Here is a 16,023-nt window from a genome sequence, read left to right as displayed (position 1 = left end):
AATTCTGCAAAGAAGAGTGGGCCAAAATTCCTCCACAGTGATGTGAAAGACTCATTGCCAGTTATCGCAAACGCTTGATTGCAGTTGTTGCTGCAAAGGGTGGCACAACCAGTTATTAGATTTAGGGGGGCAATTACTTTTTCATGTAGGGCCAGGCAGGTTTGGACAGGTTTTTTCCCTTAATAAATGAAATCATTACACATTTACTCGTGTTATCTTTGTGTAATATAAAAATTAGTTTGATCTGAATCGTTCAAGTGTGACAAATATGCAAAAAATTTAAAAAACAGGACGGGGGCAAAAACCTTTTCACGGCACTGTATATGATTTTATATGCATTGCAGAGCTTCAATGCAATTTCTTCATTAATAAATAAATACGCATAAATAAATTCATAATGTTTATTACAGGTTTCAACTTTGATTTTACTGCATTTTGATTAAAATATACTGGGTGGAATTTTTTTTTTTTCCATTTTGCTTCTTTTAGTGGAGTATAGTGGAATCCTTGCTTGAATTTGCTAAAATTCTAGTTTAAGTCATGTCTAGTTTATAATGCTTCACGTGAGAAACAGACTAAAATGTAAGCATTTGTTGGATGAAAATCTTGCCTTGTACCATAAATGTCAATCTATGTATTCAGGCTTACGTATGTGTTTTGCGAGTACCAATGGCAAACACTTGATACACCGTTTAAATATGTGCAACTTGCAACAGTGCATGTGTGAATGAAAGCTAGACTTTCAGTACCGTAAATTACTTCATTTTCAGTTTGTTCCTTATGCAACATTTGTGTTTGTATATTTTCTGCCTGAATTAATTTCAAAAAGGTCCACTACCGTTCAAAAGTTTAGGGTCAGTAAGATTTTTTTTATTTTTTATTATTGCTTGTTTCAGCAAGGGTGCATTAAATTGATCAGTCAATATTTATAATGTTCCAAAAGATTTCTATTTGAAATAAATGTTCTTTTGAACTTTCTATTCATCAATGAATCATGAAATAAAAAAAAATTATCATGCTATCCACAAAAATATTATTATTTATTAATTTTCAAACAAATATTGCACATTGATAATAATAATAAAAAAATTTCCTGAGCACCAAATGAGAATATTACATGTGACACTGAAGACTGGAGTAATGGCTGATGAAAATTTAGCTTTGCCATCACAGGAATAAATTACATTTTAAAATATATATAAAAAGAAAACAGTTATTATAAATTGTAATAATATTTTGCAATATTAATGTTTTTACAGTATGTCTGATCAAATAAATGCAGCCTTGGTGAACGTAAGAGACTTCTTTCAAAAACATAAAAAATCTCCCCAAACTTTTCAACCAGTAATGTATGATTACATGCTAAGATTATATGATAGGTTTCAATAGGTATGTCACCTGTGGAGTGTCGGCCAAGTTTAAGCATCCTGAGAAACCTCAATAGCCGCAGCACCTGAACTACCCGTCCAACGTTCTCCAGCTCCGTAGATCCTCCATGCAGGCTCTCCACAGCCAGAGTCACATAGAAGGGCAGAATAGCCAGCAGGTCAATGATATTCACCACACTCCTGCTGAATCTACACTTATCTCTAACACACATGAACCTGAGCATCAGCTCACCGGTGAACCAAATGATACAAATGTACTCAAGAACGTCCAAGATGATGGGTGCACCAAGTATAGTGAAGTCCAGAGAAATCAGAGCCATGTTCATGATGGACACCATCACAAAGAACATGGATAGCGTCCCAAACGTCTTGGCCGCCTTAGAGGAGTCCGGCTTCTCCATAAGGTCCCATAGACGTTGCCGTAAGTCCTGGCACAAAACACCAGTGAAGTCCTCCTCCTCGTTGTCCATTATATCAGCATCCTTACGAATATTCAATGACTCCTTCATCTCTTTCCTACGGTAGTACTTGTCCCTGCAACAGCTGTCTATGCGGAGCTCATCGATGCCCCAGTACTCGATCTCCTGAAGGAACGAGATCACACACAGCTCCTCTCGCACATGTAAGTGACCGGTCTTGTAGAAGTTCATGATGTACTGAAAGGTCTGCGAGTTGCGGTCAAAGAAGAACTCGTTCTCCAAGAAATCGGCATCATCGCACAGATCTAAAGCAGAGTCTCGATTGGAGAGTGCCAGCTTTCCCAGGCGAGTCTCTGGGTGAGAGGCCAGCAGTTCCTGAGAGAGGATGTAGCGGCTGCCTCCGACATTTACAATGAAGAAGTCCAGTGGATCGTCGCTCGGTAGCGCGGGCTCGCTGTAGAACACGCTAGAGTCCAAGGACAGCAGCGATGCGTTGTCCTCGTAGAGCTCTACCGGACTTGATGAATCCATGATCATGGTGTTCTGGGTAACAGTGAGGCCTGAGAGACTCAGTGAAGGAAAGTGCATTAGTATGACAGACTGGAAAGAGCAGTATCAATAATAATGAGGATTTGGCTGCTGAAACTGACAGATATTTGAGCTTTTCATACTTTGAATCGTCTTTCTTGACCATGGGCGAACAAAACTGAGTTATCATGTTTTACACTGTTCTTACTTTATCATGGTTTGGTAAATATTCTTTAGTCAGGTTTTGAGATTTCACACTGTACATTTGTGAACCATTGGTTAATGGTGATAACAATAATGCACAAAATATATCTGGTTATATTAAAGAGTTAGTAATTCTGTCATCATTCACCCTCGTCTGTTTCCAAACCTGTATGACTTGCTTTTTCAGATATTCTGAAATATTAAAGTACAGGTACATCCCTTTGAAGGTCAGTGGGGTTCGATTTTTGTTTTTGACTTTCATTGTACAAAAATGGTTGAAAATTCTTCAAAATATCTTTTTTTGTGTTCCACAGAAGAAAGAAAGCCATACAGGTTTGGAAAGACATTGTGAGTAAATGATGACAGAATTTTCATTTTTGGGTGAACTATATCTTCAAGTCTTCAGAAACATGCAGCAAAAAATAATAGTGTCTCTGCATCACTCCAGTTAATGCTTTTGCTTTTTTTTCAGATCCTGGAACTTTCAGCGTTGCAAGTTTCTGCAATTGTACAAAGCACATGAATATTTAATGATGTAAGCACTGAGATAGTTTATGGTGTTTGTCTGCTTCTAAAAAACTCGCTATAACATGCAAGCAACATATTGTTTCACTTTGAAACCTGGAAAGTTTCATAACCCAGGGTTAAAACTGACCTTTAGTATGGGTTTAAAACAGGTTTAAGTGTAGTATGAAGCCCTATAGTGTGTGTTTTATCTAGCATCCTATCACACTACTTCATCTGCCTTACTATTCTCACATATGCATTTCAATAGATATAAAAAGACAGTTTGGATAGTCTGTGTATACAATTATATGCTAAGTGTAATACCAACTTATTGAAAGCTCTGTGTATTGAATGAGCAAATTCCCTTAATGAAAATGTTTTTTTCTCTTTTACGCCATCACTGGCAGACATCAGACACGGTGGGAGGGAGAAGAAGCCTTTGGCAGTGTCCTACTTCTTCAAAGCTGCGTTGAGATTTAAATATTTTAGCTGCCCTGTCTAATTAATTGAACTAATGGTACTATTCTTGTAATCATTAATTCTCTTTGGTAAGCTCCTCTATAATATTGTCAAGATGGTCATTTTAAAGCCTGCATTTTTAACAAGATCCCATGGGATGACACTAAAGAGATCTGAACACAATGTGAGAACAATACCTTTCAGAGATTTTATTTTCAAGCAGTTTTATTTTTATTCACTAAAGCAGCCCACTGTCAATGTACTGTACCACTGTAAAAGTGAACAAAAGCACTGCTGTTTATACCTCATCTGATCCTTAAAAATACTTTCATTAGAGTAACCCAATATACTCAGTCAGTCCAGTCACATTAAATTATATTTCTGATTTAAAACAATCAATCTAGATGTTACCATATTAAGTACATGTTGGGATTTTAAATTAACTTAGATTTAAGTGTTTGTTTTGTTTACATGTTGACAACATAAAAACATTAAGATAATTGATTGCAATGGAAAAGAAAGGATTGTGTTCTTTGAGATGGGCAAAAAAAAGCGTAGAAGTACAAGCAGACTTCATCTAAGCATTCTGAAAATAAAAACGTCCAAACTACTAAAATTATACTGACAGGCAAAATCTAGTTCAATGTTAAACATATTCAGTGGGGAACAAAAAGAAGAGGTTTGTGTAGATCCAGAGAAGTAACAACATCTAATAATGCCTGTGAAAATTCATGCACTGTTTGTCAGTTATTTTACAAGGTGCACCGTTAAAGTGATATCTGCAAGATTCTAAATTCATGTTTATATGAAATAAATTTTAAAAATTTTTTTAAAAGCTGCATTTAAATGTCATAAACTAATGCATAATTTTAAATACCAAACAAATATCTAAAAATACAGAAATAACAGTAACTGTGGACACCCACCTTCAGCCTATAAGCCTACACTGAAAGCTTGTGGGCTTGTGTGAGGTGAGCTGGATCCATCCGTCTCTTTACTCTGTTCCCACTTCAAAAGATGCTGCTCCTCTGTCGATAAACTGCAGTACATAATGCAAGCCGAATGTTCCAAAATGTTGACAGTGAAGAACCGATGCAGCTCACGGTTTCAAAGGTTCACCAGAGTTCGGAACAGTTCTGAAGCGCAGCTCGTGCACCTTTCACAAGCGTTTTAACGCACTGGAGAGAGTGCGAGCTATCAACCAATCAGGAGACATTTTCAGGCTGCTAGGCAACAAACTCCAGACACTTAATACAACCAGTAAAAAATTAGACGCGTTGTAATCGTCTGGAAAAAATCAAAGCCTTCGCTGTCACGAGATCTACGCTTGGATGCGCGCGCAGCACGTAGAAAGCAAACTATGCTTTCTTCTTCGTGGGTGGGTCAACTTTGGCCTTAAACCTACGCTTGATTCAAATAACTTTTCCCACACATTTCAAAACAAAGTCCATGGTAGTTTGGTAGTATGAACAGGGTGGATATGCAGCTGCGAGTTGCTTTACAAACTCAGATTTTAGACCATAAAACCTGACAAACAGGGTTCTGTGAGGTGAATATGTAGAGAAGTGGGTTATAGGCTAAAGGTTTGGCAGTCCCTGCTTTTAGGAAACCTAAAAATGTAGAAGCACATGACAGAACACTTCTTTAACACCTCAGGTGTTCATTTTGCTGGTTTTTAATGTTATATGATATAGGCCTACCGGATATATGAATAACAACAGCAGCATGGAATTAAATGTACAATCTATTCACTCTGATTAGAAAATTGCTGATCTCACTGCAGGCCTGCATATTGTATAACTACATAATGGTATAACTGATGGTGCGTTAATGAATGAATAAGTAATTACTGAATCAGCAGGTGAGATGGATCACAAATGTGTGGTAGGAGGACTGTGGTCAGAATAGCATACTGAACTATAATGTGCACACATTTCCTGTACACATTTAGAATACACATTAGCTGTGATCTTTGACATGTGTTTCTTGATTCATTATTTGGTCTGACTTCCTAAAGTTACAACATTTCTTTTGGATTAATAACTGCTTTTATGACGATAACCACTTGCTGAATGTAGCTTGCAGAGTGATTGTGTGGCAAAAATTAAAAGACACATGGTGTGTACCAGATGTAGTGAATGCTTTTGGAAGTGCTATTTCACTATTTCATGCATGCAGTATAAAGTAGCATGTTGCCCCCTGCTGTTGGGAAAAGTATTGCTGCTACAAGGGGCGTGTTTGTTTTGGTGATTTCAAATATCAACAATGGCTACCAGAAATCACTTACTCTGCCTTTAAGAACTGGAAATATTCAGCTGCCTAATATTATGTAAAAGACACAATTCCCTTTATTTACAATGAGCGAACAAAATGAAACAAATGAAATATATTTTATGATATTAAATTTCGTGGCACTGGGTATGAATCTTGTTGGATGTTCTAAATGAAATATTAATTATGACATGGCGCCAAAAATATGTGGACATTTAAGTCATTGAATGCCACATCTATTACTGTCGTTGCATTAGAATAGACAAATATAAAAAAATATAAAATGGCATCTAGACATGGACTAAAATTCGCTAAAGAAAAATCTGGATATAACAAACAAAAAAAGAACGATATTATGAGCACACTTTAAGCAAAATAGCACACACACAAACACACACACATACATGTGGACAATGTGAATGAATAAAGGATATTGGCTACATTTATTTACATTAGACCTATCTTTTTAATGCCACACGCCAAAGATGAAAACTCATAATTGACTGACCCACATGGTCCATACTGGAATATTGTTATTCTCTGGACAATGTTATTTACAGGCAACAGTCACCATTTACTTTAACTGGACCTTTTCTCCATACAACGAAAGTGAATGTTGACAATAGTGAGTGAGTTTGTAATTCTGAAATCCTAACATCTTCACAGTAGAAATAAAGTCTTACTACTTCGACACAACACGGGGGTGAGTAAATAAGAAAAATGTATTTGGGGGTCTATCCTTTTAAATACGTTTTTGTATCCGCGTGGTCACGTGATAGCCCGCCTCTCTTTTCAAACGCCATGTTTACTGCGCAGCTCCATCGCGACCAGCAGCAACACTAACGTACAGTGAGTATATATATGTATTAAAGTATGAGCCCATGAGGTTTATTGAGGCTTTACAATCTGTAATATTTTCTCTAAATTGTATGTTTACGTATACGAAGGCAGGACTTGCCACGATTTGTTGCAAAAGGAAATTTAATTGTGTTTTGTGAGCAAGTAGGCGGGACGAATATGCTAACGTTAGTCTGCTCACTCTGCTGTGCTATCAGTCCCGCGCCGCTTAAAAGCTTTGAGTCGCCAGATTATGTTTAAGTAAAAGTTTATATTTATGTCATTTGCGTTTTCCACCGTTTTCACATAGTTTACCTCTCCTTTATCATACTTTAGTAGCCTGTTAGCATGCGGAAGGTTTGTCTGGGGCTTATACAACTGGGATACAAACACGCGCCAAATTCGTTCTGCAGCAAGAGCGCACTATTGATAATGTGATTAGAGGCGATGAATAGAGCTGTTGTGTATGTGTATATATAAGTAATACACGTCTACTAATAGTATTCTGTTGAATTCGACGATTATAACACCGCGACGTGTCTTTTTATCCATTTAATTTAGGGTGCAACTGAGAAATTCCAATCATGAGTGAAGAAATGGAAGCTGTCAAGACAGAGGATCTTCCTTTGGATGGAAATTCAATAAAAAAAGGAGAGGAGGATGACAAGAAGAAGAAGAAAAAGAAGAAGAGTGCATCTGATGATGCAAAGCAGGATGAATCAGAAGAACCTAAACCTAAAATCAGGTCTAAACCCAAATTGTGTAAGTAATAGTTGATGTGAATTAAATGCCAAAGCTTTTATTTCAAGAAATGTTGTTTATGATGAGAACTATCATTATACTTAAAGTATTGTTTCTTTGTATAGAGTTTTTATATAATTTGAATTAAATTGTGCTTGGATTCTCCAGTAAAAAGTTACAATTCTTGGCCTTTTGTAATGTTATTTTAATTGTCTTTGCAGTTGAACCTGAAATTCTTGAAGGAAAACGGGAGAAAAAAATCATCCAGAGACTTGATTTGATGAGCAAACCGAAGGAAAAGCCAAAGATTGAGAGCACAGGAAGAGGTGCCAAACTGGGAGACATTGTACGGATTAATCACTCCATCGGAAAGCTTAAAGCGCCTCTTCTCAAACCTCTGCATAAGATTGTTTATGATCGCCCGGGAACTGTAAGGTTTAGTTTTAGAATTCATTTAACACATACAAATGGCCAAACGCATATGTTAATACAGATTATTTGTTAGATTGCAATTTGTAACTAATGCTGCTTAATGTTCTTACAGGCATCAACACTGCGGAAAAATCTTAGGCTGTTTAATGGATTTCCTTTTGGGGAGGAAAGTGACCTTTACAACAAAAAAATGGAGAAGGTGAAAAGGTAGTTCAATTAACTCGTTTTATGTTTTGTTTTTTTCTTCTTTAATATTTTTACACATCAGTAGAAAGTAGGGCTGCACGATATCGGAAAAAAACTCACATTACGATATTTGGTTTTTCTGCTATATATATATTGCGATATGAAAAAAAAAATCACCAGATAACTTGAATAGCTCTAGGGGGATCAATGATTGGGGTGATTTTGTAGGTGAGTAAATCAGCATAGAAAATAAACAAATTACAAGCATAGATAAATATAATAGAACAAAGATACAAATGAAATGAACCGTGCTTTACATTTTTCAGGTAAGTCTAACAGTATTCAGGTACAGAAATTGAATAATCAAATGTAAAATAACACTGCAAAGTCTTCACTGTATAAATTAAATCTAATAAATCTGTGTTAATGCTACAACATTTTCTCACACATCCATTTTCTTTCTCAATTGTTTACCTTCACCTAAGCCATAAGAAACTGTGTTTACAAGGATACTTGCAGAGACATGCATTTCACGTGCATCTGCGTTGCTCTCACTGTGTCTGCACTGGACGCGAGTGGCGCGACACGACAAATTACTATGAACCCATTATAATCAGTGATGCTGTCTACACTGGATGCAGTGCGGTGCGACACGACAAATCCCCGGCAATAAACTGATGCTGCGTTCTATTTATGACGTACTGACACAAAGTTCAGACAGGGGGTGGCCGTGGCCACCACTGACCTAAGCTTGTTCACCCTTTGGCCACCCCACTCAAAACTGCAGTTTTTGTTCCTTTTTTTTTCTTGACAAGAAATGCATCTATTAAGGCGCGGAACCACCATATCTCTTTATGACCACATCAAACGGGAGACTTTTCAGACGCATAACTGTTACTTCAACTTCGCCTCAGTGCCAGGCGCAAGTCAAACGAGCGCGGAAAGGAACATGTGCCAAATGAGCTTCAGTAGAACAACAGTGAACTGTGGTCTGCTGAGATGTTGTAGGCTATATGTCAGTAAAACACTTTTCTCTCCTGACAGCTGTTTTACCGTGCTCATGGCGCACTCTTCAATTTTACGCGAATATAAGGCGCACGCTTTCTATATCGCTTCATCATAAATAAAGTTAACAAGAAACTATGAACATACAATGTAGTTCTGTTGTCAGTTAAGCCATGAAATTACCAAAAAGGCAATTAGTGCATTCATGTATGTATAGCATCACATTAAATAACGTCTCTCAAATGCATGTACTAAAATATTGTGCAATTCGAGATTACAATATAAAGGCACAAGCTGATGTTTTTTTTTTGTAATTTAATGCACAAGTAAATATGAACACAGTGCACTTATACTAGAAAACATGCGCTATTTTTTTTTTTTTACAAACTAAAATGAAACCATTTAAATGCATAAAATAACTAATTTTACATTCTGGCATTTATGTGCTGTTGACTTCCGGCCTTTTTCTTTTTCTTTTTTGTATTAACCAAGTCTTATCACTATCATTCTGCATGTCTCATCAATGAGTCTGCAATGATAGTTGACTTCCGGCCTTTTTCTTTTTCTTTTTTGTATTAACCAAGTCTTATCACTGTCATTCTGCATGTCTCATCAATGAGTATGCAATGATGGAGAACAAGCTTTTGAGAACCAGAACCAAGCTGACTGAGCAATAAAGCTATAGTGAGCCCTTTTATTAAAATACTTGGAGGTGGGGAATAATACACAAATTGTTATATTCACTTAGCATTACTTGATCTAATTCACAAATATCTCAATACAATTTAGTAGAAATTAATTGTATTCAGTTGTGTTTTAGGCACTAAAACAGTCCAATACTTTATAGTCAATCACATTTTTATATTGAAATAATGAAGATTTCTGTGCCGCCCCTCCCTGGCCACCCCAATAAAAACATCCTGGCTCCGCCACTGAGTTCAGATGATTTGCAAAGGTCGCGTTGTCACATCCAGTGTAGACAGACTTTAGCGGTCCGACACGACAGATGTCACATCCAGTGACACGGTGTCTGTGTGTGAACAAAGAAAATTATCTTTGTTCACAATGTAGATCCTGCAATGTGACTATCGCAGATGCGCACATCGCGATATCGATGCTTAAACGATATGTGACCCGGGACCACAAAACCAGTCTCAAGTCGCTGGGGTATATTTTTAGCAATAGCCAAAAAAACATTGTATGGGTCAAAATTATCGATTTTTTTTGTGCCAAAAATCATTAGGATATTAAGTAAAGATCATGTTCCATTAAGATATTTTGTAAATGTCCTACCGTAAATATATAAAAACTTAATTTTTGATTAGTAATATGCATTGCTAGGAACTTCATTTGGACAAATTTAAAGGTGATTTTCTCAGTACTTTGATTTTTTTGCTCCCTCAGATTCCAGATTTTCAAATAGTTGTATTCTCGGCCAAATATTGTCCTATCCTAACAAACCATACATCAATGGAAAGCTTATTTATTCAGCTTTCAGATGATGTATAAATCTCAATTTCGAGAAATTGACCCTTATGACTGGTTTTGTGGTCCAGGGTCACATATATCGTGCAGCCCTAGTGGAAAAAGACACATGTGTGCTCTGATAGGTGTCATTGACATTGACAGACCAATTTTTGTCCTGTGGTTTATTCCGTGTCAACTTAACAAGAGGTCCCCGGATAATTATTTATCAAGTCAAATATTTGGTTTAAAGTGGGTGTGATAATGAGGCTTTTCTTTCTGTCAGGCTTCACAAGGAACAACTCAAAACCATTTGTCTGACTCTTGATCTGGAGAGGTCTGGAACGCAAATTGTTCTTTCAGAGAGGATCATGAAATTTCTCGTACATCCAACCAACTCAGGAAAGGTGAGATTGTCCTGTCTGAACAATAACAATGCACCTATATGTCACTGTACAGCCAATGTACTACTGGATATTATGGGCAAAATGTCTCATGAGTTTGTCTTTTGCTGTTTGCCAATGGCTTATAATGTGTTTACCGTCTACAGCCTATCCTAAAGAAGAAAAAGAAGTCGACCAAAGATGCCAAAAGAGAAAAGTCTTCATCCAAAAGTAAAAAAACACAGAAAAAAGTAGAAAGTGGGAAGTCCAAACCTATTGTCACTGATTCCAGTAGTGATGATGATGATGATGACGACAATGATGAAGAGGGTAAAGAGAACAGTAAGGACACTGAGAAGTCTGTGACAGAAAGTCAAAAAAATAAAGACAGTGGAGATAAATCATCTGACAAAGAGGAAGATGAGGATGATGATGATGCTCCTGAAGAGGACAGGAAGAAGGAAGAAGTGTGTGAAATTTTTTTTTTTTAGTGCAACAAGTATTTTAATATATATTCTTTAATATTTATGGTTTTACAGTTCAGGCAATATATTGACAATCTTACTATTTTTAAATTGTTTGTGTTGTCTGCAACTCAACAGAAAACTCCTCCTCAGAAGAAATCTTCAACCACAAAGTCCACAAAGAATTCTGAAATGTCAGAACAGACTGCATCAGATGAAAGTGACCAAGACGTTCATGAAGACAATGCAAAAAAGGTTATACACAAACACTTAGTAGTAATCAGGTCTTGAAAACATAAAAAAAATGTTTAAATCGCTTCACTCCGAGCAGAATCGATATTTTAACGTTTCTGTTCCTGTGTTCCTCTGTATTATTACCGTTCTGAAACCGGTTTGAGTAGAAGAAATACCGGTTAATAACGTTTTTTTTTTTTTTTATTTACTATTTTCTTTGCCTATAATAATAATAAAGTACAGCGTTTTCTTTACTCAAAAAGAAAAAAAACAGGAAGAGATCTGGTATCTTAACCCGCTGTGGTTAGTCACAGCCAATACAGCATCATCTTTTCTAGATTTTGGCCAAATGTAGGCTACTAAACAAAAGAAAAAAATCTGTTAACACTTTAAAGACATTAAAGTATTTTTTAAGATATTTAAATACATTTGCTGCATTGTTAAAAAAAAATGCTACTTGTAGCCTATAAGATTGCGTTTTGAGAGTGAAAAAAACAAACAAAAGTCGAGTAGGCTCACGTCGCATTTTATTATTACATTCAGAAATAATGCAGGCTAAAATGCCGGTGAAGCAAAATGTTTACAAACATTATAAACACAGTTATTAGTTTGTCTCCACACCAAATCCTCTAAAGTTAGGGCTATGCGGTTAGGCTATAAAAACGTCAATCCAACAACAAATTAATTTAAGGTGAAACTGATGCGTACCTAGGGCTAGGCGATATAGCTAAAAAATGTATCAACGATATAATGTTTCATATCATTCGGTATCGATAATTATTGACATTTTTATAACCTTTTTTAAAACAAAAAGCAATAGAAAAAAAAAAGTTTAAATTTAACCACTGTATTTATAATTAACACAATTTGAGACAAACAACAAATATTTTTTGTTTTAACAATCAAACACAATAAAAATTTAACAAATATCTAATTTCTAATGTTTTATATGCAGATTAAATAAGTCTTTATTGTATAGGTTTAATTGTCTCCCAAGGCCACAGGAGGGTGCAATGAGCTAAATAATGCAGCGCGTTTAGCAAGTAACTATAAAAACGTGCATTACGTCTAAATTAACTCATAAAAATCAAATATAATTTCGTAAATTGCATAAACAATTATGAACCAAAACAGCATCATATGCTAAAATATTATTAATTATAGGCTAGGCTTTTGTACATTCATCGATGTAAAACATCATCCTTCACATCGGCTATATCAACACAGTGAGGCGGTGGTCATGCTGAACGCTACAGATTGTACAACGGAGCAGTGTAACTTTTTATTTGTTTCTTTAACTGTATAATGAACAGGCTGTAATGTCTCAAATATGTTGTGTCCGTGTGCGCGTGAGGTGCCGGCGTGATATGGTCATACCAACGCTGGTTGGTTATACAGATAGAAGCAAGACATCATTCAAAACTGTAAAGCTTTTGCAAAATAAAGAAAACTACTGCCGTCTCGTTTTCCTTTCCGAGAACTTTGGAACGCGTCACAATGAACCGTAGCTCACACATTTTCTTTCTTTCGTTTTGTTAATCTGTCAATGATTAAAGTGAAATATATTTCGTGTATATGCCTATATATTCCTTTTTTGTAAGCCTATAGTTTATTCTGTTTTCTCCTCGTTCACAGAAGTGCTGCAGGTGCATGTGATCTGTTGAATCCATCTTACACTATCCTCGGATAAACTAACGCCGGTGCATTGCCATTGCAACTTACCACTCGCTAGATGCGTCAGCTCACATTTGCCTAGGCCGTACTACTGGAATTCGTGATTGGTTGACAGCAAATTTCAAATATTAAATGGAACGGATATTAAATGGAAATGGATAAAATAACGTTATTAGCCAGTTAATGGCCATTTAAAATTTTCGATTCTGTTCGGAACTATAAAATTTGATTTCGTTTCTGTTTCTGGGTCTGTTCCTGTCAAAATTTTGTTCGTTTCTTACTTCGTTTTAGTTCGGTTCAGAGCCCTGGTAGTAATATTTTTGAATTCTGAAAATTCTAATAAATTCAAGCTTATTTGAGCTTGTTGTTTTGGTCTGCATGAACAATTAGTTCATTTACAGCTTAATTAGACAATGAAAACTGTTTTATCTGTGCAAGGAGTTGAACTGCCTCTGAATGAAACTGCAAAATTTCATTTATGACACAGTGATTGTAGCAGTTTAGATTGACAGATCTGCAGATGCTCCAGAAATGTGTTCAGTTTTTATGTCTGATTTTCTTTACTGCCGTTGTGACCATGCACTTCTATGTGACTACATTTAAACTGACCATTTATTTCACAACTTTTCTAGACAAAAAAGCCTGCAGCAAAGAGGAAATCTCCAGCAAAGCCTGTCCCTAAAACCAAGAAAGCTGACAGCAGCAGCAACCGAGGGGGAAAAAAAGCAAGCAAGAGCAAGGGTAATAATGCAGCAAATGCTTCGAGATGCAAGACCAAAAGTTAAAATCAGAAAATTGTCTTTTTTTGTCGGGAGTAACATGACATAAAATCATTTGGCATCATCTCAAAACTGAAACCGTACACTTTTTTTGCACGTTTGACATGCTGTAATTTTTCTTCCAGATGAAAGTGAAAGCTCTGATGATGATCAGCCGTTGATCAAGATGATTAAAAAACCACCAACTGAAGAACAGTTGGAGGCGGCAATCAAGGATCTGTTGAAAGATGCCAACTTGGAGGAAGTTACAATGAAGCAGATTACCCGACAAGTATGTTATTTCAAAGCATTTTGAACAGTGGCTTACAGTGGCTCTTTCAACACTGTAGATGTGTGAATGTCATTGCATTAACAAAATATCAAACCAAATTGTGTCTTCAAACAAGTGAGACATTTAACTTTAGATGCATATTCACTCTTCTGATCCATTTGAACCAACTGGAGTCCAGTGATTTTTATTACATGCAGTCAGTTCCTCTTAAGTTCCTGCAGGTGTCCTAGATATAGATATATTCCCCTAATGTTTGACATGCTGAAAAGTTTCCAAGTACTTATTTATGAACTTCCTCTTCATTGTAGGTTTATGAGAAGTATCCTGACTTTGATCTGACCAGCAGAAAGGAATTCATCAAGGAAACAGTTAAAGGTGTAAGTACCTCCGAAATACTAAACCAATATTTTATAATCGATTTGTCAGTTGTCACTTTTATAATGGGTAAATTTCTTGTTTTTCAGTTGGTATCCTGAAGTGAAGAAGATGCCTTATTTACAAAGACAGCGAGGGTGAAGATCGTGTAGAAAACTCGATTTTCACTACACTGTTCACTGTTATTTTATATAAGGCTCTCAACTTTCCAGCAAATTCTGCTTTTTTGTATTTTAAAAAGTATTTTCTAACATTTAAAATTTTCATGTTTGACAGTAAATGATCTGGATGGTTTTAGTTGTTGAAATATGCCACATTTCTAAAGCGACCCTTTTCCCATCTTATTTTAATGGCACATAGCCATACATAGTACCTATATTGCATTTTGACAGTCACATTTGAATGCCTTGGCTGTGTCAGTAAGCCCACAAGTTACCATGTCATGCAGCTGCATTACTGTTGTCATGACGATGCCAAGATATTGTATGCAATATTTAGGAAGATTCGATTGGTTTCACCTGTTATTAGTGCTGAGTTTCATTTCTGAGGTCCTAAATGCTGGATGGAAAAAAGAAACTCATTTAGAAATGAATGTTTTGGGCTGTTATTGTATTTCAACGTAAAACATTTGGCAGTGTCAGCTTCCATTTCAGTGTTGCGCTTAACAGAGGAATTTGGGATTTTAATACTAATTTGTAAAGAGCAAAAAGCATTGAATTTTTTTTTTTTTTTTAATCTGTTTTACTCTCGTTTCCATACACATTTTTGTAAATATGCTTTACATGTGCATTTTTTTCATATATTTTTAAAACAAATATATATAACAGTCAGTTTGTGGTTTGAACAACAATTTTGCAAAAATAGGAGTTTGACAGGAATTGCTTAAGTTAGTTCAGTTTTTTAAGTTTCTTTAGCTTATTTTTTGTTGCTTTGGATATAGTAAGTGAAAATTAAATTTGAGTGATTGATAATTAAAATCAGATACATAAACATAATAATAATTATTATGTAGATCTTTTTGGAAGAAATTAAATAAAAATGGAAATGCAAGAATATTTTAGAAAAAAAAAGTGAAAATCAAAATGTGATACAATTAGTTAGAAATGTAGAATATTTTTTCTCTGGTGTTTATTATGAAGGATATTTTTTTGAGAAGTGAATGTGAGCAGGCAGATATCCCTGACAGCTGTTTTGCAGTAGATTTACGATCAAATGATTTACAGTGGAAAGGGCTGGGCGATATAGCTAAAAAAAATGTATCAACGATATAATGTTTCATATCGTTCGGTATCGATAATTATTGACATTTTTTATAACCTTTTTTTTTTTTAAAAACAAAGAGCAATAGAATCATTTTTTTTTTTATTTAACCACTGTATTTTTAGGCTGTGTCAGTAAGCCC

At 35.7% G+C, this 16,023-nt stretch overlaps 2 protein-coding genes across 6 annotated transcripts in view; one reads left to right on the top strand and one right to left on the bottom strand.

Moving 5' to 3' along the window:
• Positions 1-4,652, bottom strand: part of LOC107717377 (potassium voltage-gated channel subfamily V member 1-like) — a 9,511-nt gene extending 4,859 nt beyond the window's left edge. Inside the window, exons 1-2 of one of the 2 annotated variants that reach the window (XM_016524105.1) lie at positions 4,432-4,652; positions 1,399-2,367 (exon numbers count right to left, since the gene is read on the bottom strand). In XM_016524105.1, coding sequence (XP_016379591.1) covers positions 1,399-2,344 — 946 coding nt within the window. In that variant the 5' untranslated portion in view covers positions 2,345-2,367; positions 4,432-4,652. Of the gene's footprint in view, positions 1-1,398; positions 2,789-4,431 lie in introns of those variants that run through there. The other variant, XM_016524104.1, reaches the window with a different exon arrangement.
• Positions 4,653-6,551: 1,899 nt separating this feature from the next.
• On the top strand, positions 6,552-15,386 carry LOC107717375 (protein DEK-like). Of its 4 annotated transcripts, none has more exons than XM_016524100.1 (11): positions 6,552-6,625; positions 7,175-7,375; positions 7,576-7,784; positions 7,899-7,993; positions 10,728-10,848; positions 10,992-11,291; positions 11,427-11,543; positions 13,829-13,937; positions 14,101-14,246; positions 14,555-14,623; positions 14,711-15,386. In XM_016524100.1, the coding sequence occupies exons 2-11, from the start codon at positions 7,198-7,200 to the stop codon at positions 14,720-14,722; spliced, it is 1,356 nt and encodes a 451-aa protein (XP_016379586.1). In that variant the 5' UTR covers positions 6,552-6,625; positions 7,175-7,197; the 3' UTR covers positions 14,723-15,386. The 4 variants fall into 4 exon arrangements, with proteins under 4 accessions (XP_016379586.1, XP_016379587.1, XP_016379589.1 ...); XM_016524101.1 differs by having other exon boundaries at positions 6,554-6,647; XM_016524103.1 differs by lacking the exon at positions 6,552-6,625 and adding an exon at positions 6,786-6,874.
• Positions 15,387-16,023: the final 637 nt, after the last annotated feature.

The sequence above is a fragment of the Sinocyclocheilus rhinocerous genome, unplaced genomic scaffold, assembly GCF_001515625.1.
Source record: "Sinocyclocheilus rhinocerous isolate Xijiao unplaced genomic scaffold, SAMN03320098_v1.1 scaffold933, whole genome shotgun sequence".
Classification (NCBI taxonomy): Eukaryota; Metazoa; Chordata; class Actinopteri; order Cypriniformes; family Cyprinidae; genus Sinocyclocheilus; species Sinocyclocheilus rhinocerous.
The sequence above is the reverse complement of the archived record's forward strand: the minus strand, read 5'-3'. Positions and strand labels throughout refer to the sequence as shown.

What these genes read in the sequence shown, in the direction of transcription:
- LOC107717375 (XM_016524100.1), top strand. Translation starts at nt 7,198, where the DNA reads ATGAGTGAAGAAATGGAAGCTGTCAAGACAGAGGATCTTCCTTTGGAT. An exon ending in TTTATGATCGCCCGGGAACT is followed by an intron (nt 7,785 to 7,898) that starts GTAAGGTTTAGT and finishes ATGTTCTTACAG; the next exon opens with GCATCAACACTGCGGAAAAA. An exon ending in AAAATGGAGAAGGTGAAAAG is followed by an intron (nt 7,994 to 10,727) that starts GTAGTTCAATTA and finishes TCTTTCTGTCAG; the next exon opens with GCTTCACAAGGAACAACTCA.